At 39.1% G+C, this 23777-nt stretch overlaps 1 protein-coding gene across 1 annotated transcript in view; it reads left to right on the top strand.

The window, feature by feature from the left end:
- Positions 1 to 19472, top strand: part of TFAP2D (transcription factor AP-2 delta) — a 46685-nt gene extending 27213 nt beyond the window's left edge. The window contains exons 7-8 of the mRNA XM_080340898.1: positions 6276 to 6389; positions 18493 to 19472. Of these exons, the coding sequence (XP_080197024.1) occupies positions 6276 to 6389; positions 18493 to 18712 (334 nt within the window). The 3' untranslated portion in view covers positions 18713 to 19472. The remainder of the gene's footprint in view (positions 1 to 6275; positions 6390 to 18492) is intronic.
- Positions 19473 to 23777: the final 4305 nt, after the last annotated feature.

Below are 23777 nucleotides of genomic sequence, written 5' to 3'. Positions count from 1 at the left end.
CTCCATTTTGGATCTGGGGAATGGAGGAGGGAGGAGTGGGAGTACGGAGCTGGAATTGCCGTAACTGCTATCCTAACAGTCCTCGCTGACAGCAAGCAAGAGCAATCCTCTTTAAAGATGCTGTAAAAGGAACTTCATTTACTGCAGTGAGCTTTCAGTGGCTATGGTGTCATTGCTTGCAATTTAGGAGGCACATACATCATCTCAGATGGTTTGGATGAGAGTAAGTGGCATTGGTAAGATCTACAGGACAGAAACTTGCTTTGTCTCCTGCTTGCGTGTGAGCAGGAGATTTAAACTTATATTGAAGTACTAGTTACTGTGAGATACTTATCGTTAGTCTGCTGACAGAGAGCTAGCTTGCAAAGGGACAGATGCTCTCTGGATACAAATTGCAGGAGTTCCCCTGATGTCAAAGACACTGAATCATTGTACAGGGGAACTTTGCTAAAGCCATTAATGACACACAGAAACATCTGACTTTGCTCTAAACAAGCCACTCACCTCCCTGGAGCAGTAACATCATGTTAGGATAATGTTTCATCTAGGTTAATTAGCCTTAATGAAGGAGGAATTTGCCTTCATGAGCCATGGGAAACAGGAAAAAAATAGTCTCTATGGAGCAAAATAGACCTACACTAGGTGTGTGGTATGCCTGCATGGAGACACACCTAAAGGTCTCAGTAATCTTCCTCACCATTTCATGTCTACTTTCTCATCCTCCCTTACTACCAAAGTGGAGAGTTGTGAGCATGCATTACTCCTAGCCCCCATGAACTTTGGGCTTGTAGGCTGTTGTTGTGCACTTGTAAGGAACAAAATTACTTTTTCCCCTCTTCCATCACTAAAAAGCAGCAGTAAATTGATCAGAGCTGTCTGTCGATAATACAGGGACAGGCCATATCCTCTTGCAGTCAGGATGCTTGTAGCAGGGACAGACGGGTCAATGTGTGTGCTATTACTGCCCTCTCCTGCCTGGAAGGGGAACGGTGAGTCACAAACCAGTCCTGTCCAGATACTACAGGACACACTCGTCCATGACATCCTAATATTTGCATGGTATTTCGCAGCCATGCTTCCATGTATCTGATAATAGGTACTTTAGTCATTTGTCAAGAGTTTCAGTTATTCAGTAGGCATATATAAGCTCTAGATTTGTTATTTCAGTAATTTCACAACTGTCTGGCCTCATGCACTTGTGAGTTCAGACACAAGAAAAAGAGGTGGAATGTTATGCTGTCACCAAAAGTGACACTGAAATTCCAGAGTGATAAAATCACTCATTGCAAGCTTTGCTTATGGAAAGAAATGGAGTGCCACTGTCTGTGCATGTTTGTCACTGTCCACCCTGGGACACAGCCAGAAGCCCACAGGGATGTGCTTTTGGTAGAACTGGTGAGGTCTTCCATATGTGGACTCTTGAGGCAAAATAAGGGGAAAGAACAAAATTAACATTTCCACAGTTCCTAGTATATAGATGCAGCTTCATTCTCTATTTAGACATCTAGCTTCAGTGGCTTAATTCAGTTGCTCAAACATAGACATCTACTGACATTTGAGATGAACTGGGTTATCCAGCTTAGTTACCAGCTGCTGCTCCAGAAGCAAACAGGTCTCTTTTTTTCACTGGGTTGTATCTGACAGTTACTATGGATGTCTTGTGTACCACATATCTACGTGTGGGTAACTAAACAGAAACAATGTCTACAGTTCAGAAGTGTTTGGTGTCCAGTAGAAGCTTACAGTGTTATTAGGGGCATCTATACCTTACAATCAAGTAATCCAGCCACCCTGAGTGGAAGCAATTCAGCTGCCATGCACAGACCTATGGTACATGGACTGGTGAAGGCTATTTTAGTTGCCAATAGCTTTCTTTAACATGGAGGTCACTAAGCTTGAGGTAACACTCTCTTCATTGTCCTGCTCAGCCCTAACTGGTCTGAGACTATGTTGAAAGTAATACAGTGATTGAAATCAGGACGATTTTCTATCAAGGAACGGACCATACTGTGTTAAACTACCTGATCTTCCAAAACTGCCTCTTGGAAATGTTCTTTCACATTTGCTAACTCAGGACCTGCCTAGGACAGTATTAGTTGATTCAACAAGATGGTGCCATGGTTTATTCTAACAATTTGATGGTCTAGACTAGGGGTGTCAAACTCATTTTCACCTCTTACTTTTACAATTATACAGTCCTAAAATTACATTTGGTCCTTTGAAGGCAACCATGAGGCTGATGTGGCCCCTAGTGAATATGAGTTTGACACCCCTGGTCTAGACAATGGAGAATCAGAACCTTGCCTGACGATTATCATGGAAGAAGAGATGATTGATCTGTGTAGCCCATATGTAGCACTGAACAAAAGTGGCAGCAACAGCAGGATGGAAGTGAAGCAAGCTTTGGTTAAGAGTTGAAAGGATAAGAAAGCAGTAAACAGTAGGAAAAGCCAGTCTCCTCTGATTATTTTTCCCTGCACTTGCCTCCTTTGACAGAGTAGATGGTTGCCTGGATGCTCCAGAGCAAGATGCTTCCAAAAAAAAAAGACTTAATTGTCATAATTCTAGCCAAAGGGTGTTGATACTGTTAATGCTAGACTGTTTAGGAAGGATTCATGACATGACTATCCAATGCACACACAAATAAAAAATAAATTTTAAAAAATAATAATAACAGGAAAAAAGAGCTGGAACCTGTTTTTGGATGGTCTTTAAGCGTGGTTAGTTCACCTTGCAGAGGTGTGGGAGACCCTGTTTTACACCAGGTTGCACATACAGACATGCTGAAGGCTACGTCAACAATTCCACTTGAAAGAGAGGTACACTTTCCTACAGGAATCACCACAGAGTATTGCAGCACAAGGCCTTCCATATGAGACAGAGGGACAGATACACACACATTTACACAGAAGAAAACAGAATAGTGTGAATATCAATTTTATTGTGGGGTTGCTTGCAGCCAGTGCAGAGTAATCAACACCTGGCTAATTACACTGTGTGTTCAGTTTGCTACTTTTCTGAAAAGTAGCTCTGAGATTGGATGCACAGGACCTGCTGAACACCTCCCTAACATCTGATCTTCAGGTGCCTGGCAACTCTGCCACATTTGGAATAGATCAGACTCATGGGCACATATTTGCCCCACTCTCGTGCTCACCACAGGGCATTTGCTTTGGCCACTGCTAGCAATAGGATCATAGACTTAGAAGGACTCTTGTTCTGATCCAGTACAGATTTTTTTATCTTTGCCTGATCATCTGCTGGAACATCTGACCATCTATCCCAAATCATTAGGTACCTCCCTTGCAAGTGGTTAGGACTTCTTTTCTCTTTTTATGAATATGTGGTCCCTAAGATAACATAACCACCTTTCTTTCCTTTTTCAAAGTCACAGTCCAAGTCAGCAAATATCTGTCAGCCCCTCTCCCTGTCACTACCCTAGGTGATGTTTCATTGGTAGAAGAGGCTCTGAGACACCACTTTGCCTAGAAATCCCCTTGGAAAAAGTAGGTTACTGCCTTTTACAGGTTTTCATGTATAATAAAAAAGTTTTTTTCTTTTCTTTCAATCTGCCAACACTCAGTAAAGACTTCTGACATGTGAAGATAGAAGGAAACTTAATTGCACACTTGGTTCTGACAGTTTCCTTTGTCAAAATGTAAGAACTTTTAAGATGAACTTTTTCAACAGGTAGAAAGTAAAGGTTGGAGGAAGGAGAAAAGAGCAGTGCTGACAGGGCCAACTGGGGATAGCAGATTGTTTAGAAGCCAAAATGACTGACTGTGTTCAGTTGTTGAAAGGAACTGTTTTTCCTCTAAGGACCTGATTCATTAAAACTGTATGCTGCATTTACATACATTTTTGCTGAATACTTCTCTTTGCCTGAAAGGCTAAGACGATGCTGTCTTCTGAAGCAATTGGTGTCTGGGTCCATACAGATGATTAGCGTTTACAGAAATCAGGCCTAGATGAAGTCCAGCAGCACAGCAGGAGATCTGCATCTCCTCTCCTGTTAGTCATGAGGGAGCTGCAATATCCAAAGTTTATGTCCAAAACATGCAGAACAGTGATATGATGAAGGGTAAAAACAGGTTAGTATAGTTTTTTTTGCATGTAGCTAGGCAATGGAGGACCTTCTAAAGACCAAGATGATGAGTTTAGCCACTTATTTTTCATTATGCCCCTGTCCAAAAGGACAGCAGTTACAAGGTGATAATGAAGAACTCAAACTTTATCTGGGGCCAGAAGTGCAAAGAGTCTTCTAACAGAAATCATGGACCACAGAGATGCTCTTTAGTGTTAGAAACTGGGCCCAGGCACAGTGATTCTATCTATGCTAACCAAGTAAACCATGCACACATCGAGTAATCAGATTGCAATTGCCCATATTATTAAAGTGTTAGAATGCCTCATTGAACTCTCCCAAATGTCTTCTGAGGATCTTCTGGGAAACAGGCCACACCAGGGTCCATTCTCAGGAAGCCACCCTGTTTAGAAAGCTGGAAGAATATGACTACACAGATCTTATCAGATGGTGACAATTTACATGGGGATATGAAAACATGGCCCCCGGTGAATATGAGTTTGACAGCCCGGTCTAGAAAATGAAGAATCAGAGCCTTACCTGACAATTATCATGGAAGAAGAGATGATTGATCTGTGTAGCCCGTATGTAGCACTGAACACAAGTGGCAGCAAGGGCAGGATGGGAGTGAAGCAAGCTTTGGTTAAGAGTTGAAAGGATAAGAAAGCAGTAAATGGTAGGAAAAGTCAGTCTCCTCTGATTATCTTTCTCTGCACTCACCTCCTTTGACAGAGTAGGTGGTTGCCTGGGCACTCCAGAGCAAGATGCTTCAAAAAAAAAGACTTAATTGTCATAATTCTGGCCAAAGTCAACGGAGAATGGCATGCTCATTTGGAGAAGTCCTGAGAGTATGATCCAGATCTCTCTTCTTTTTTTTTTAATTAACTGTAATTAACTGTATCATAAAGCAGTTGAAAATAAGTTGTATTTTTATCCATCTATGGTTCAGATAGTACTCTTCTGAGGCCATGCCCTAAATGGAGCTGCTTTGGTTGATTTTTTAAAAAGTACATTCTTAGAATATTCCTAGACTAATTTGCAAAATGGCCCAATGCAACAACATCACAACAATGAAAAGGCCTTATTTTCAGGTGTCTTCTAGTCCTAGGTCCTATACAGAGGTATCCCAGGGGATATTTTTAACCCCCAGGTGCTGAGGCATCCTGAGAAGCAGAGGGAGAGGGAAGACAGCAAGTTCATCCATCCTTTCCAAAAACATTGGGCTACTATGCTGGTGGGAGACCAGGCAAAACAGAAACAGACCTTGAGTTCCCATTCCAAGGTGCTGAACTCAGGTCCCAGGTTCTACCTACTGAAACTGTGTGTTTCCCAGAAAACCGTCCTTGAGAAAAAGTGGAGGTGATGGGTTTTGCCTCACTTGCCTGTCTGTTGTGTAGACCCTGACAGCTGAGTAAGCCAATGAGCTCCTCCTACAGTCATTGGAGAGAAAGAAGAACTGTTAGGATACATGTCATCTGGACTGCTATAGACATCTGCTTTAGGCTGCCTGATGCATGGTAGAACTGTGAAACAATATGATGAATGTTTCAATCAGAAATTTAAATTGCTGCTGGACTGGATTCTCACTCTGGGCAGACCTGTGGGAGCGGTCTCAGTTGAAGATTCATCAATTCTTCCACCACAGAGTCTACAAGGAAGCAGAGTATGGACAAAAATGGAAACTAGGAGCACTCCTGGTGCACCATTTGTCTAAGGAGTTGGCGGTCAAGCAGGCAAGGCCAGAATGGCCAGAACTTCTACATGCAGATAAACCAGGGCACACAAGAAATATACAAGTAGTGGTGTATTTACACAGTCTTCAGACACGTTTAATGCTATTTCATCATTTTCTTTAACCACAAACTTTCCTTCTAATGTAGGTGAGCTAAGACAGACCTAACACTGACAAACTGGGTACAATTCAGGAGAAAAATTGCATTTCAATATGTGAGTGCTAAAATGGTTTCAGAGAGGAACTAATCTTCAAAAGATTCTGTATGTTGCTGGCTCCAAGAATTTGGGGTAGGGAGACAAGAGGAGGACTAGTTTGCCTTTTATTTCTTTAACAATGCCTCTGCCAAACACTTCTATTATGAATGAGATGACTCAGGATAAGGTGACAGTGTTAGGAGAATCACCTTATGGAAAGAATTACACCTGTTTTATTTAAGGGTTTCCACTTTCCTTTTAGACAAATATGTAAAGAATTCCAAGACCTTCTAAGTCAAGACAGATCGCCCCTTGGATCTTCCAGACCGACTCCAATATTAGACCTCGACATCCAGAGACATTTAACACATTTCAGGTATGATTCTGAAAGACGAATGGTTAACTAAAATCCGTTATTTTTATAAAGACTGCTTATGATTCTATAATGGTGTTTGTTCCCTTACCTAGAAGACTATAATGTCCATAACCTTTCTGTTACCTATGCCTATTGAAAGCATGTTTGTCCAGCAATGTAGTTCAGGCTAGTTGCATTCACCCTGTTTCTGGGACCACAGTCTGCTTTTGAATAAGTAATTTTCTACATCTGCTGGTCAGATCTCCCCATCTGGCCACACAGTTGCCTTGCACTAGACATGAGCCAAATCACAATCCAATCAACAGACAAAGTGAATGGTCTAGAAATACACAACCTTAAGTTTGGAGCCAAAGTAACAATATAAACAAATCAAAGTAGCAATAAAAGGAGGAACAGTTAGGCTGCAACCTTACCAATTAACTAAATAGTTCCAAAGCCTCCTCTGTGCTACTGAAACCATTTGACATCATCTTACCATGACCCTATTAACTCTTTGGCTTCCAAAGTAGACTTGTCTCAAAGCAGACTGCCTATTGCAACAGTCTCCTTGGAGTAATTCGTGAACACCCTGGAAAGGCCTGGGAAAATACAAGCTGGCTCAGACCAAAGAGCCAGAGATTGCTAATACAATTAGACTCAGTTTCTGGACGCATGCCATAGCAATATTTAATTTATTGGTGTAAGGCAAAGAAACCACAACATGATATATCAGTATTTTATTCATATATGTATATGCCTATGCCGTATGATGTCAGAAAGTCTAAGGGATTTTTTTTTATGACCAGAAAAATTCAGAGAAATCACACGAACCTCTATTATTAGAATAAATTCTAAGATAATGTAAGGCTTTCAGAAGAGCTACAATGTTTGATACCTATAGTGGAATCCGTCCTCCACTACCTTGGGGTAAAAGGGAGTTTTCTTTAGGAATAAATTACTTTACAGCTAGTAAGTGTAGAGTTATGTACTCCACTTGCTCACATTGTTACCTGTTCAATGTTAATAACTAAGACCAGGGTTCATAGACTGGCACAGGTCAAATTGAAGCAGCATTTCCCATTTCTTCTGTTTTAAATCTTCAATATCACACTTCTCTCTGAAGTTTTTCCACTGAGTGCCAATTCATCAAGATCTGTAAACATGTGTCCAACCTGAAGTACAGGATAGTCCCCATGAAGGGATCAGAACTGCTGGGTTTGCTCAAACTCTAAACTCAAAGTTTATACAAAGCATAAAACAGGAAATCTTCAAAGGAGCTGCAGTGAGACTGAAAACTGCTGAGTTTTGCACAACTTCACCAGATACACAAAAACCAGAGGCTCTTCTACACCCCTGATAAAATTGTGTTTGTGCAGCTTCTCTCTGAGATGTCCATCTGACCTGAATACAGAAAACTCAATGCTGCATGAAGAATGATTTCCCAATATTGTTTGACTATGAACAGACAATTCTATAGACCTTTACATTCATTGCAGCAACCCTTGTGCATTACGTGAGCCAGGGTAGGATTATGTATGCTTTCTTCAGGTTTTCTCCTTTTTCAATACATTTTGGACTATCTTTTTTGTAGAGAAGTTATATTGATATTAGTGAATACAAGTCATGCCAGGGCACAGGTGTGTATTGGCTGCCTGTGCTGTTTTCTTGTAGAATTCCTGGGGTTTTGTTGCCTGGTCAAACTAGCACTGTCTCAGACTTTTCCTAGGCACAGTGGCACATATATATATATATAACTAATATATATGCAGCTTGAGAATTCAGGGAAGCACCAGCCCTTATTGCAGACCTGTTAGGTGCCTTACCTGTGCTATAAATAATGTAGAAAGATTTAGAGAAACCCAGCCTTGTTAGAGCTGGATCATAAGCCACTGACCTCATGGGCTAAGTTTTGGGGCAGCTCAGATTTCTAAGCATATATGTGAGTGTGACATCAAGAAGAGGTGATATGTTGTAGGTCTACCCCAGCAGTCTTTGTCTCCTTCATGATAAATGCAGAGGAGCAAGTGGAATAATCCTGTCCTGTGGGTACCATCTGGCCTGAAAGCCACTAGCTTAACTACCCTGTCCCCAGTTTCTGAAGACAGAATCATCATTAAGCCACAGGGCAAACAAGAAAACCCTGGAAAAATCCATTTCCATGTCTGTGTGCTGAGACTTTTTTGTCCAGATACATGAATGTCTCTTTGTTGTCCTCTAAAGGCTGATCTGTATAAATGCATTTATGAGTCTACTACCGTAGAGAGCAAAGTCAGTACTAGGAAAGAACGCAAAAGTCTCTATAGCTTTAATGAGAGGAACCTATTTCTCTCAACCTTTGCTTTCAAAATGCAGTGAGTATCTGGAAAGGAAGGGTAAGAGAGCAAGAAAGAAGGGAGAAAAAAAACAAAATAGGAAAGAAGGAGAAATAAAATGTTCAGGTAAAGTTTAGTTTATTTTAAAACGCCTTCAATTACTTGTAACTCAGATATTCTTCTTCCCAAAATCCCACGGAAATATGGAAGACTTTTGTGTACATGAGCATATGTCTCTGTATGCAGGAAGAAAAAGCTGAGATTTTAATTTCTCTTGAAACATAAACCATTTTCAAATCCCCTGATATCAGTAAAGCTGAGATTTCCTCTTTCTTTATATTTTCAGGACAGAAAGGTTACACAAAACTTTCTTTAGCATTTTAGGTTGGTTGATTTGGGATTCAGAACAGGTAAAGAGCTTAGTTTCATACCCAGTGAAATTGAGAGACAGCTCTTAATTATCAAGGTAATGGGAAGAAAAAAGGAGGTTGGAAAAGCTAGAGAAAGTAAAAAAATTGAGGTAAACAAAACAAATACATAAGGCTTTGTGAATAATTATCTTCAGGAAAATCTGAAAATGGTGAACCAGGGCAATCCTGACCTACAGCAGATGAAGACAAGCCTGCTTGGAGAGACAAGAGCATCTGGGAGCTTAGATATGGCCACTGCTTTGCAGGTTAAAACACTTTGACAATGGAAATGAGGCCAGGCTATGCTAAATCATTGTAAAGGCATGTCCTACCAGCCTTATAGATACTCTAAGTGTCCCATGGCATCTCTGGTGGCATGGATGAACCCGTGTGTTTACTTTCCATCCCTCCTCTTGAAGCTGTTCTTTTTTGTAGAGGAAAATTTAAGGGCAAACTGAGAGTGAAAACCAATGAGTGTTGTTATCTAATGTAGTGGCTTCTGCATTAAACCAAGGCTAGAGTTCTAGATGTAGAATTCTGCTTTATTCATTCCACACTTAAGTCTGTTGATAAAGTATCAAACTGGCCTTCAGAATTTAGGACATTGCTCCAGATGGATCAGACATCCAAAACACTAAATTAATATTTTTCTTTATTTTAGATCCTACCTTTCTTTTGAATAGGGAGAGTATGTATCTACTCTCTTCCATTCCACTGTTATATCTAAGCTTCCCACAGATTTAGTTGGGAACCTGAAAGTCACACTGATATGTGTCTTCTTGTCTTTACCTTCATAACCTGCCCTTGCATCAAAACAGATTAATTTTTTTATATTTTTTTTTTTTTAACTTTTAGCAGAAGTCTTTGTTAACTAGAGTGACCAGAAAACCTACCAAAAATGACCTACATTCTGTGCTGGGAAGCCAAGAAACATGACACAAAAAAAATCTTGTTGAGATTATACTCAGGAGATCTGTCTATATTTCTTGGCTTACACATTCAGACTCTCTGACCTCATCAGTCAGCCTCTTAGTTTCACTTTCTTCACCTGTAAAATTGAGTACAGACATATCTTCTACATCTGCCTTCTGGACACTTGTGTCTGTACTAATCTGTAGCATCTAGAAAATTCAGGTATCCTACTAATGTCATCCATCATATAGGGAAAGACAAATACCCACCAATTACAGAAGTTGGATTTGATCCTTTAACTTCATGGTTACATTTCATCAAGATGTAAAATCACATCCAGATCATTTATCATATATATGAGATAAAGACAGCAAAAGGAAAACTACTTTATTGCAAGTGACATTTCTTTCAGTGCAGAAACCCTATAAAAACAGAACAAAAAAAAAATAGACTCAGGACACTAAAGAGAGATAATGAAAGCTATCAGCATCATCACAAATTATTCTGTGTTTTGCTTAGCCATCCAGCTGATACAAAACATCCTTTCTGTGAAACTCTTTGAGATAGGAGTTTTGTTGTTTAGCTAGTTTGTGAGCCTGGAGCTGTCAGCCTCCTGCGAGTGCCTGGCATCACACTGACAAGGTGATATGAAAAGTGACAGGCAAGAAACCAGAGGCTCAGAATTTGGGAGCAGTGAGAAAGTAACATCCTTCTTTCTGAAGGGTAAAAGGGAGCAATGAAATGGGTTTTGAAGCTCAACATATTTTTAAAATTGTAACAAAGAGCCAAGCCCAAAGCCTTACTGGTGTGTTGCCTTTACAGATGAACTTTCCCTCCTCACATATTGTTATATCTTTTTTACGCTTGTTTGCTTGCCAGGAGGTAGACCAGCTGCTGTCATAATTCCAGTCATTTGATTAGCAGTAGCAACCTTCTGTTTGGATGCACGGACTGAAAGAAGCCTGGTGCGCAATGAAGTCTGTGGCGAAACACCACTGGTGCCCTCTAGAGTTCCCTGATTTCCACGATCTCTTTCAATCTGGCTTTAGATTCATCTGAGCAGGGCAAAACTGGTTCCCAGTGCTGAGGTACTAGTAATCAACAAATTATTCCTTCTTTTTTTTTTTCTTTTGATTTTTTCTCTTTCTCTCTCTCTTTCCCTTTCCCTTTCTCTTTCTCTTTCTCTTTCTCTTTCTCTTTCTCTTTCTTTCTCTTTTCTCTTTCCCTTTTCCTTTTCCTTTCCCTTTTCCTTTTCCTTTCTTATCCTTTGTCTTGTTCTTGTTCTTGTTCATTTTCATTTTTCTTGTCTTTTTATTTGCCTTTGCCTTTTTCTTTGTCCTTTTCTTTGCCTTTTTCTTTGCCTTTTTCTTTTTTCCTTTTATTTTTCTTTGTCTTTCTCTTTCTTCTTCTTTTTCTTCTTCTTCTTCCTTCTTTTCCGTTTTTCTACTTCTTCCTCTTCTTCTTCTCCATCATCATCTTCTTTCTTTTCCTTGACTATTTACCAAAGGCATTAGAATTCTTTCCTCTGGTATTTTTCCCTCAATCCCTGTCCTAGGGGTTCCATCTTTGATCTTTCCATAGAAAGGGTTCAGTCACCTTCTCCTGCTCTGCTTATGACCAAAATCCTTTTGGAAGGGTGTGAATATCTAACGTTGCCAATGATTTTTATCTTGAGTCTTATGAGACTGTATTCCCTTACAGTCACAATTTATGAACAGATGAAAATCTGTTTTATTTATCCTCTTCATTAACAAGTAAGCTCCATGATTACCAAGGAAAAAGCAAATATACATTCACCAAAGATGGAAAAAGCCCTGGGGGGATTGTTTTGTTTTTCAATCCAGCACTCAAGATTTCTTAAAACATTTAAGGCACTCTTGTGTTTCCCCCCCCAAAAAAAGGAATCCTCTCCCCTCATTTCCAAGTTACTAGGTTGCAAACTTGCATTGTCACTTGCCATCAGCGTGTTTACTTTCTGGTCTTTCTTGTTTGAGGGGGGCAATGAAACTTCTCGACTATGTTAACTGCCTCACTGGAAAAAAATCTATGCATGGTAGCAATTTGGATGAATCTCATTCATTTCACTTTTTTTCCCATAGAGAAGAGATGTAGCCATTAACTAACTGAAAGGAGAAAGTGAAGGAGCTGATAGCTGAGGGTCATGCTCACTCTTTGTAAAAAGTATCCAGTCATCTTGGATCTGTGGTCTCACTGGTGTATTTCCACAGGTAGCAATGGGTGATGAGGCCATTTTTCATCCACAGTTAGCCAGAAGTTTGTACATCTTTTACTCATTCAAAACTGGCAAGTCACAGCATTATCCAGTGTTATATTTGGAGGATATAATATCATATACTAGAAACATTTCATGGCAAGCATCCAAGGACTTTTGTGAGTGCCAGGTGCACCACAGTGCCATGGCTTAATCTTTGGTCTATAGCTCAAAAAAAATCCATAGTCACAGTCTTAGATGTTTCAGATATGTTCCCTGGGCAATATTCCTAATGTGGAAAATCAGTACTGAAGCCTAAAGTATACAGAGCTGAAATAGAATATTCTGGAAATATGCAGTATCAGCTTTAGCACTTTCTTCTTAATGCTCCATTGTTTTTACACATGGTAGAAGGGGATCCATCTACTTAGAAGACCGTGTCCTTAATATGCTTTTTGGTTATGAACAGAAAGCAAGCATTACTTGGCAAAGTAACTTTTGTATGTGCTGTTTGCCACTCTGATCCTGTAGTCTACTTATCTCTGTAATATATACTGGTCATGTTCCAATGTTTCCCTTGACTATCAGTCTAACTTCTGTTGTGGTTAGGTGTACTGACCTTCTGAAGTAAAGTTGTCTCAGTCTAATTCTCCAGACAACCTTCACAGGACATCCCTTGAAATCAAGAGAAGGACCTCAAAGTCAAGAGAGGCATCTCTAAATTAGGATGTTGCTTGTATTGGTGAAGAGATTCAAATATTTTTCCATTTCCTTTACAGACATCAAGTCTTATCAGATCTGATTATTTGTCGTCTACATGTGTTATTACATAAGAATAAACATGAAATGGTTTTCACATTCAAAGTTCTGAGAAAGTCCAAGCGATAAGTTCAAGCTTGCTTTTTATTCATTATTATTGTTTTAAAGTATTTATTTTAAATGAGGGTGTAAACATTCAGTGCAGATGGCCTCTTCCCCCCCACTGAGAGGGAATCTGTTTCTTTTGCCGCATGTCGGAGTTTCACCAGCCTGGGGTACGGAGAAGTCCTTGAGATAGTTGGCAAATGATAGTCCAAGCCTTCAGGCACACTTGGATCTTTTCTCTTTTAAGTAAAGCCATCATTAAAACATGAGCAGACATAATTGCATCATAGCCTGGGCAGAATTGCAGGCAGGTCTGGATATCCTTAAGCACAAGGATTTATAACATGTTGGCCTGATATTCATTGCCGTCTTTCTGCAGCTTTCTATGCACAGTACCCAAATCAGAGATTTCAGCCCTGACTTTTAGAACAATAAAGTTAGTTTATACAAGTTACAGTGAGATGCACTACAAAGCTGCCAATACCCAAAAGACTCCATTATGAAACCACCATTTATTTTAGGCTTTTAAACCCAAATGAAAGTACTACAATGAAAGAAACTTGTTTCATAGACCTGGAGTATACCAAAAATGAACCTTCAGTGGCAGCTCAGTTAGTCTGAAAAATCAGGCAACTAAATATGACTTTCAGGAAACATATTTGAATGTGTTGCTATTAATCTTCTGTTTGTCATATCTGATTTAAATGTAAAATCAGGTTTTCTCCCCAACCTGAAACTTGCTTTCATGAACTAAGGGAAATTACCCAACTTTCTTAGATTTTTCATAGACTTTACCTTGCAGAGAAATAAAGGCCACCAAAATAGAGCAAGTGGAACCACTGAGAAAAATGTAAGATAAAGCAGAAGATAGCATCTCTCAGACTTTTTTTTTGGGGGGCCCTCAGTTCCAGAAGGACAGGGAACTGCTGGAGAGAGTCCAGCACAGAGCCACAAAGATGATTAAGGGAGTGGAGCATCTCCCTTATGAGGAAAGGCTGAGAGAGCTGGGGCTCTTTAGCTTGGAGAAGAAGACACTGAGGGGCAACCTCATTAATGTTTATAAATATATAAAGAGTGAGTGTCAGGAGGATGGAGCCAGGCTCTTCTTGGTGACAACCAATGATAGGACAAGGGGCAATGGGTATAAACTGGAACACAAGAGGTTCCATTTAAATTTGATAAGAAACTTCTTCTCAGTGAGGGTGACAGACACTGGAACAGGCTGCCCAGGGGGTTGTGGAGTCTCCTTCTCTGCAGACATTCAAAACCTGCCTGAGTGCCTTCCTGGGTAAACTCATCTATGTGTTCCTACTCTGGCAGGGGGATTGGACTGGATGATTTTTCGAGGTCCCTTTCAATCCCTAAAATTCTGTGATTCTGTGAACATTACATACAGTAAAGCTACAAAAATACACCTTGACAGGGGCATGGCAAGGAGGGCTGGCCAGAAACTTTCCATAAAATGGTTTCTCTCAATAATCTTCATGGGAAAATTAATAAGCTCTCCATATCCCCATCTGTGGAGAAGAATATATTCATCAGGGACTGCAAGCAGAGTTGCCATGATACTTTGCAGACTCATTTCACTAAAAAAAAGTGTTGGCTTTTTTATAAGGAATACAATGTTATGTTGAAAAAAAATGCCATACTTGATGATTAGTGGTACATAAGAGGTTAAACTGTAAAGGATGTAGACCCCTAACTTACCCCACAAAATCCTTTGCCTAGAAACACTGGTTAGACAACAAGTTCAAGATTCCATTTGGATGAAATACTCGTATCTAGATGTCTCCATATAAGCTGGATGTCTAAGCTTCCCATGTAGTCAATGAAGACCTAGAACAATTTATAGCTGAGTAAACATTAGCATGAAGTGGTTTTTTTAGATGTTGTGAGTTATGCTATCAGTCCATTGCTGCTTTAAAAGGGTGCTGCTCTCCTCTAAGCCTTCTGCACTACCAGCCCACCTGACACAGATGTCTTGTTACCACAGGGCATCTCAAATAGCATTAACCACACATTTTTATTCAGCTTGATGGAGCCCTTGGTGTAGCCAGAAGAATGGTGAAGCTCACCATAAAGGAGACATGTCCATTTCATGTAATAAATCATCCAAACTTCTCTGACTGTATTGAATAAAGCCCTGGTGCTCAATTCATTTTCTTAAACACTGGCATCTACTGCCATGGGAGACACACAAACACAACCTGCCTGGTGTCAAAACACCTAGAAGCAAGGTAGACTTAAGTCCTATATTATATCCAGCAAATCTGTGCCGATGTTTCACTGCAGACTCTCACACATAAGAAACTACTTTAAGTCCCCTTTGATTATAATGAGAGATTAGGTATTGTTGATGTATATACCTACAAGTTGGCACCTATGCTCACGTGCCTTGATATTAGATTTTGTCCCATTCTGGTATTTTCTACAGAACATCGAAATTTTCTACCCCTTTTCTTAGCCATACAGATGACTTCCGAGACAATTTCTCTAAGTTTTGACTGTAGCATTCCCACTTTGCTCTTCAGTGTGTATTGGGCCATCATGGGAAGAGAGACAATTGTTCAAGAGTCAAAAGGTTCAAAGACAGCAGGCTGGAAGATTTCTTTTCTGCTCAATCCTTTGTTAAACTTACTATTTGCATCAACTAGAAATGAATGACTGCAGATATTGTCAACTTTAAAAATAGATAAACAAGTTTATTTTGCATCCAAGATCATAAATATTTTGATATATGTGTTGGTATAGACCGAGGAGATCACACAAGCACTGTAAAAATCATGAGATATTCTAACTAGCAATGATATTTATGATTTTCCTTTTCTTGTTTTCTGTTATTGTGAGCTCCATCACATTTTCATTTCTCTGGATTTATGAAGACTAAAATGGTGATAAAATCCAACATAAAATCTTGAAATTGCCTGATTCCTAAAAGGACTTGAAAGGGCTAAAAATAGTCTTATCTATATGCTATTCCTGATATCGGTTTTACTGCTATTAAAAACATGACTTACAATTAGAGTGACGCAGATTTTTATTTTCCTGGTATGTCAGGCATTTCTTAAAAAAAAATATATAAAAAGTCAAAGTGAGACATGTTTACATCTTTTTAATACTGAATTTAAAAGATCCAGATATTACTACAAGTCCGAACTTAAAGAGTTATGATATTGTTAATTGATGTCTGCAAAATGGTCTGTAAATATTTAATTATCATTTCTCTCTCATTACTAACCGAGGTAAACATCAATTCCTGCTTTGAGAACTGCTTGGAGACTGACAGATAAACATTCTAAAAGCTAGCTATTTGTTAATAGCCTTTGGGAGACCTTTTATAAAAGACTGGGCCACTCCCAATCTGAAATGGAAATAGATTTCCAAAATAAGGCCTCATTTTGATTAGGACTCCTGTAAGTTTGATGTCTTCCCTAGGATACCAGCTTTCCAACCAAACAGTGTTCCAATGTTCAGCCGGCAGAAAGATCATCCTAAAAGATATCTTAGAGCTTTTCCTATGTTGTGTTTTTTGTCGGTTTTGTTGTTGTTTTTTAATATTCTTCAAGCATCCTGGCAATTGTCTACATCCTGTACAACTTCTTTTCTCTGGGTGTCTACTTTTTCATTTTTTTATAAAACAGCTGGAAAGACTGAGAAGCCAAAGTACAGAAGAGAGAGGTTCTCAATGAAGTGAAATGTTCCCATTTTTGACCTACGCACAGTTCTCTGTGTTAGAGCAGGGTTTACTGATGTGGTACCTAAGACACCCTGAGAGTTACTGCAGGGACAAGATCTTAACTGTCATGAGATGGAAAATAGCCACTGTTTTATCAGAAACACTGTAATGTTTTGTTATGTTTTGGTTTGGGTTTTTTTTTTCCTCACCCAAACCAATATAAGGTATTGATTTCTCAAAAATGTCTGCAAATGCAGAAATCAGGTTTTGTTCCTCTCATTTTTTTTCTGCCCTGAGCAGAATTGAGATAACTGAAGTCAATCTTTTAAAATCTGCAATGAGATTTTAACCTTTGAAATAATTTTTCATTTATGTTTCTAAACGAAAATTTTAAATCTGCAGTGCTATGGATTTTTTGGTTGTTGGTTGGTTGGTTGCTTTTTTTTTTGTTTTTCATTTATCACTTATCAAATTACATCATTATAACAATGACAATAAATTATTTGCTCATAGTAAGGTGGCTGGTACAACTTCAGTTTCACTGACCCTTACATAAATATTTTATACTGTACACATAATACTTATGCAAATAGGGCTGGAGCTGATTGTCTAAAAACTGGTCTCTAGTGCCACTTCTGATATCTCAAGGTATCTGAGACATCCTCACAGAGACGGTATCTAAGAGATGGGACCTGTGGGAAACTTGCACACTTCTGGATCTGCAGGCGGAAGCCAGGCTGGATGCCCACAACATCTCAAGTGACTGTAAATACACATGTGTGTGCTGAAATGCTCCTCTAAGCTGTGATGAGATTAACTCACTTTGGCTCTGCACGGCAAATGCATTAATAGGTCATTTAATTAGCTGTTAAGTGAGGAGAACCACTGAAATTCAGCTAGTTTGCAGTGCAGGAAAACAAGAAAAATTGAGTCTTATATTGAAAAAAAACTCTTATTTGGATGAAATGTGCAACAGGATAAATCTATAGTAGTAAATTCAACACGACCAGAGCAAAGCTGTTGCAACCTGGTTGTTTTTACTACTGACTGGTTAGGATGGTCCATTAATTTAGCAGGGCTGAAACAGCCCTGTGTGAAACATTTCCTGGGCCTTGTTTGGTCATCAGCATTGACCAGGGACTATTTTCAATTAGTCATTAGGTTTCCACCCTATTGGATGCTCAGAGGGCTTAGCAGCATGGATATGGCCAAAACATGACAATTGTGCTGATGGTCTGAGATTGCACCTCAGCAGTGTTTAATTTCTTAATACAGATACGGCCATATATCCATGGAGAATAGCTAGGTCTTGTTGTTCAAGGTTCTGATCTAGGAGAGTGAATAAACCACACAAAACTGTTTTCATTTAACTGAGAAGAGGAGATAAAAACCTTTTGGGACTGGAAAAGTAGCTATGTTGGGGAGCCTAGGGCATGGAGCCTCTTTTGGTCTCTCTGAAGTCAACAACGTGTGTCAATCTGCATCAGACAAAGATCCATCCTACAGTGTTTCAGAACCAAGAGTCCTACCAAAACCAACCTTTGAAGCTGTATGTAATCTGCTCTTCAGGTCCACTCTTTCCTGTTTCTCCCATAGGTAATAAATAGTTTAGGGAGCCAATCTTGAATTTCACTATAGCAAAATAAGTGTACTCTAAATTCTTCAATGAACGTGAGTGCATTTATATTTATGTGCATGTGTGTATTTCTTTTTCTTTCTCTCTCTTTCCCATTTGTAGTTTGATCACTCATGGTTTTGGAACTCCTGCAATATGTGCTGCCCTAAGCACTTTCCAAACTGTTCTCAGTGAAATGCTGAACTACTTGGAAAAGCACACATCGCACAAAAACGGAGGAGCGGCGGAATCCGGCCAAGGACACGCCAACTCAGAGAAAGCCCCCCTGCGGAAAACTTCAGAGGCTGCTGTGAAAGAGGGCAAAACAGAAAAGACAGACTAGCTACATCAAACAGAATCTATTTCAAGAGAGTCTTGCTGCTGATATTTTTTTTAAATATATATATCATTGAGGGCAATTTATCTCCAGTGGACCAAATCCAAAAAAAAAAAAAGTGGGAAAAAAAGAAAAAAAAAAGAAAAAAATCAAAAAATGAAAATAAAAAAGAGAAAGATTAAAACAGAGAGAAAGAGGGAGCGTGAGAGAGGAAAGTATTCAACCCTAAGGACAGCAGTGTACAGTAATTGTGTGATGAAATTGTCACTTTTTTAAAATTTATGTTGCTCTAAACTACTGTTTTGTGCACGTAGTATTTGATTGTTCTGAATGATACACTAACACTGTTTTTTATAAGCACTTCTGGACTTGGCTGAGGTGGCACATGAAATCTGAAGCACTTTCTTCTCCAGCAGCACAGTTAAGGCCAGCGCATCAGTTGTGGGACACACAGTTCCAGCATCCTGGCTTTGCTGGCATGCTGGATAGATTGAAAGAAGGGCTTCCTCTGATCCATTGGAAATGCCTGATCTACTCACTGTTGGGAAAACAATAAGGAAACCTGGCAAAAGAGGAGTTCTTGGGCCATGGGACAAATGAACTGTGTGGTGTTGGGGACTGCTCATCCCCAAGTGGGAATGTACAATAAAGCTGCACTGGAATGAGGCCAGAACCTGTTGGGAATCTGTCCTGACCATTCAAGCAGCAGCCGTGGTGTCTTTTGTGAAAAGAGCATGGCAGACTAAAATGAAAAAAAAAAAAACAACAACAAATCCTTGATAGTTTCAGTAAGAGTCCTGATGCCTCTGTGAACTTCAGTTTAAGTGACAGCATGGGCTTCTGCCCTCTACCTTCTCAGCCCCTCGTCCCACAACACTGCAGTCTGCCACACCTGGGTCTTTGTTCAAATGGATCAATGCAGGCAACTGGAATCACCTTTTGTGTTGCCTCAATTTTATGATGCTTTCTTTTCCTCAACAGCTTGTTTCTGCAGCTTTATTGTCTTTAGAAATCCAGCTGAAGTACAGAGCTCTAACAGAATCCACTCACTTACTGAAAAGAAAATAAAACCCAAATCACAAATAAGACAGATTGGCTTGGTCCACAGAAGCTAAGTGATAATAACCCTGCTAATGTACTTTTGAAATATCACTTTATCACCTACCACACATCCTTACACAGAAAACATTGGAGACATAGCTTGAGCTTAAGACTCTCTGAGTCAAGAGGCATTTTCCAGTCACATTCTAACTTCTTCCACAAGACTTTTATTCCATTCCTTTTCTTGTTTCTCTGGCACCAATTTATTGAGAAAGTTAGGAAGGATTGATATTACAAGGTGGGGTTATGCTGGCCATCTAAACTCCTTTTAAGATCAGCAGAACCAGACCTTTTCTTCCAAGGGACAATTCATCTCTTTCTATGGTAGGAAATAATTTAGCTGTCCACATGTAAGTGTTTAGAGAAATTTGAGATGTTTTAAGGCATCTGAGACAGCCACAGAGTTTTGACAGACGTGATATGAAATCTATAGGAGAACTGGATGCACCTGGAGGGGGAGCTGGAGGATCCCAGAAGACAGTACTAGATACCTATGGGTGGCCACTTGACTTGCACACCAAGTGTCTAGGGCAAGTCTAAGGGATCATCTGGAAGTGCCTTTCATTCTGCACAGGTAATGGTTGGAATGTAACAGCAGCATTTACATTATACGTGACTACAACTCAATTAGTCACCCTCTTCTCCTTACAATCAGTGGAAAGAAAAAAGCACTTATAGTACACAGTTTATCTCACCTCAAAGTAATGATGACTCGTGCCCCAAAAGTGTGTGCTTCTCTTAACTAGGTATAAAAGAAGCCAAGGATAAAAATGCTCATACAAATGTACCTCTATCATAGCTTTCTACAACTAGTTAGCATGTATCGCATCTTGGATGACTGGCTTTAGGCTAAACCCAGGGACCAGGACAAATATCTGAGGGTGTTTACAGTCATGACGTAAGGAGTCGAACTGAATCAACAAGATCAGACTTGCCTTACAACAGTATTGCAAAGAGAATAGAGCACTTATGGCACAGCGTTGTTCCTCTTGAGGTCAACAAGGACATTGTTATCATGGTGAGAAAACATGCTAAGAACTAATGAGTTCTTATTTGCTCACAGAAAGGAATCTCAAAAAAAAAAAAAAAAAAAAAAGTCTTACGATTTTGTCCAGATTTGTCCTTGTTTATGGTAGGTATTTAACTTAGATACCTACCTTAGTGCTATACAGGCAACCTCTGTGCATTGAGGGATATAGATTAATCTCCATGGGACTCCACCCCCTTGAAATACTGAGGTCAGCTAAGTGCCTAACAGAATTTAAACTTTACTGAATGAATTTTTCACTCCAGCACCTCTGGAGAAGTGCTAAAATCAAATGAATGATCCTCACAGATGTCTTCAACAGAAACATCAGGGAACTGTTCTAGAACATTAAATACTTGAGTGTGAAAGTAGGTAACCATGACTAAAAGTGAAAAGGAAATGCATTCTACTTTTTCTATTGTCCAAACTGAGGTAGAAAAATGGAGAAGGGGAAAAAAATCACAAGTTGGGCTGTCAGATACACAGATTTGCGACAAGAAAATGTACTGTAAAACAATTTAATTATGGTCCTCTACTTCAGGATGTGGATGAATTTAAATCATATTTGGATGAAGGGAAAAAAAAAAAAAAAAGAAGAAGAAACGTTTCTTAAATACTTTTACATTTTCCTCACTAAAACACCAGTCTTCTGGAGAAGAGGGCATGACCGACTGTGTAGATTATTCTGTAAAACTCTTGAGAAAGCAACATTTTATTACAATCAAATTCAAGTCTCTGATGTTGGAAATAATATGCTTACAATATTATTTGAAATATTTACATATGCAGGATATGGTCCAATGTCCCAACAATAATTTGCTTAAAGACTTACATCTTTTGGTATTACATGAGCACTATGAGCCTTTGCTCTGCAGGTAACAAATTATTTTTTACCTAGATTACCATTTGATCTGTTAATATTAATAAACCTGAGCACTCTTGAAGACCTAGAAGTTCCAGTTTTTGACTTATCGACCCGTACAGATTTTTGGTAAGGTTCAATACAGATCTGATTCAACCTGAGTGAACTGCTATATTCTTACCATTAAAAGGCTACCTGCATCCCAAACCTTCTATTATTTCCTTTAGTATCTTAGCAAATTTTAACAGCAGAATTCTTTTAAAAAGGTAGATGTGAAGTTTATTGACATTCACAGGCTCTATATTATTTATTTTTATCTGTACTTAATAATTTTATTAAGAGAAAAAAAAAATACTACTGCTTTTTCTGCTGAGCTAACTATCAGAGCAGTTTGGTCTCAAAATGCCTTTAGTTTTTGAAAATTGAACTTTCAGTGCAGTTTTAAGCAATGAATTGTTGCCATCTCAGAGCACACTCATGAATTAGATCAACCTGAAGGAAGGGCATGGTATGAAGATAGCAGGTGATCACTGGTAGCAAATTCAGTATATTTGTATCTTTTTGACTTTGAAATTAACCTGATCTGAAAAAAAGAAAAAAATCTCCCTTTGAGATATCATGGAATTGTTTACTCCATTCAGGTCAAAAGCACTGAAGGATTACAGTAAAGCATCTAGACCATTGCCAAAGCAATGAATTAAGTTCATGCTTCAAGTGTTGGGTATTTGGATCCTGTTGTACTTCAGTCCATTGCTCAGCTGTGTATGCATTACGCCTTTCCCACCACAAATCTCAAAACACTTTAAGTAGGTCTCTGAACTTACTTCTTATACTAAGCCCTGACACCTTTGACTCACAAAGACCAACTATTGATACTTGGATTTGTTAGCAAATTACTCATGAACAAAACACACTGAATAACCACATGCCTTTCTTCCTGAGGCAATGTGTTACTGCGAGTATGAACTGCTCGTGTGTTGACTAAGCTCTCCAAATCAACAAGGAATCTGGTCTTTGAAATTTCTCTTTAACTTTCCCCCCCTCAAAAAAAAACAATGACAAAACCAAATATGCTACAAAGCAGGCAGAATGTATGGTCCTTCCAGATCCAAGACCTCTTTGTAAATATTGCCCCAGCTCCTTTGAACATGACTCAGTGGCACAGCTGCAGCTCATAATTTTGCAGCAAGTCTCAAGACAGGATGCTTTATTGTTCTAAGAGCCAATTTCTCTAGTTTTGTTTGTTTGTTTCCTAGTATCAACAAGCAGTTTTGCTCCTAGATGCCTTAGGTATCCAAGAGGACTGCTGATAAATTCCCAGGCCATTTTACTTTCATTTATCCTTTGGAGAGTTGGTCCTGCTGCTCTAACTCTTAAAGGACAAGAAAAAATAGCATTGATAGAAGACATAAGCTTGCAACACAAGGAAGAATCAATGAGCATAATTATACAGGAACTGTGTTTGTAAAAATATCCTCTGCCTCTGCCCTCATTACAGGTTCAACAAGACTTCAAGTACAGCTGTGTGGGGAATGGGGGAGGAAGATAAAGTCATTTTCCTTTGCCAGGTGAAGGTCATTTGAAGAGGTCTGATCTTTTTTTATTGCTATTCTTTACTTTTCTTTATTTTGTACAATTAATTCTGTTCTGTACAGCAGCTGTTGTGATTGTATTTAAATGTGAGTGTGCACTTGGTCACCAACAAGCAATGTCCTATTTATTGGTTTGGGGTTTTGGTTTGTTTTGATTTTTTTTTCCTTCCATTTAACTTAATTTATAATTCAGTGGTGAAAAACATAATCTTTTATATTTCTATTTCCTATACAAGCTACCTGTTTTACATGAGTCTATGAAGATAATGACCACATTTGATCAAACATTTCACGGCAATAAAATCTATGTTGATTTAAACCTGATTTGTCTGCTGCTTGAAAAGAATTTCCATCTCTGGATAAAGATAATCAAATCTGGCTAGGAACTTGATCTATGACATTACAGGACCTAGAACTTCCATTTAATAGTTATTACATACAAATCAGAGGAGCAGAAATACTATTCCCTTATTACAGTGAGAAGATTAT

The sequence above is a fragment of the Nesoenas mayeri genome (genome assembly GCF_963082525.1).
Source record: "Nesoenas mayeri genome assembly, chromosome: 3".
NCBI classification, from domain to species: domain Eukaryota; kingdom Metazoa; phylum Chordata; class Aves; order Columbiformes; family Columbidae; genus Nesoenas; species Nesoenas mayeri.
This window is presented reverse-complemented; position numbering and strand designations above follow the sequence as displayed.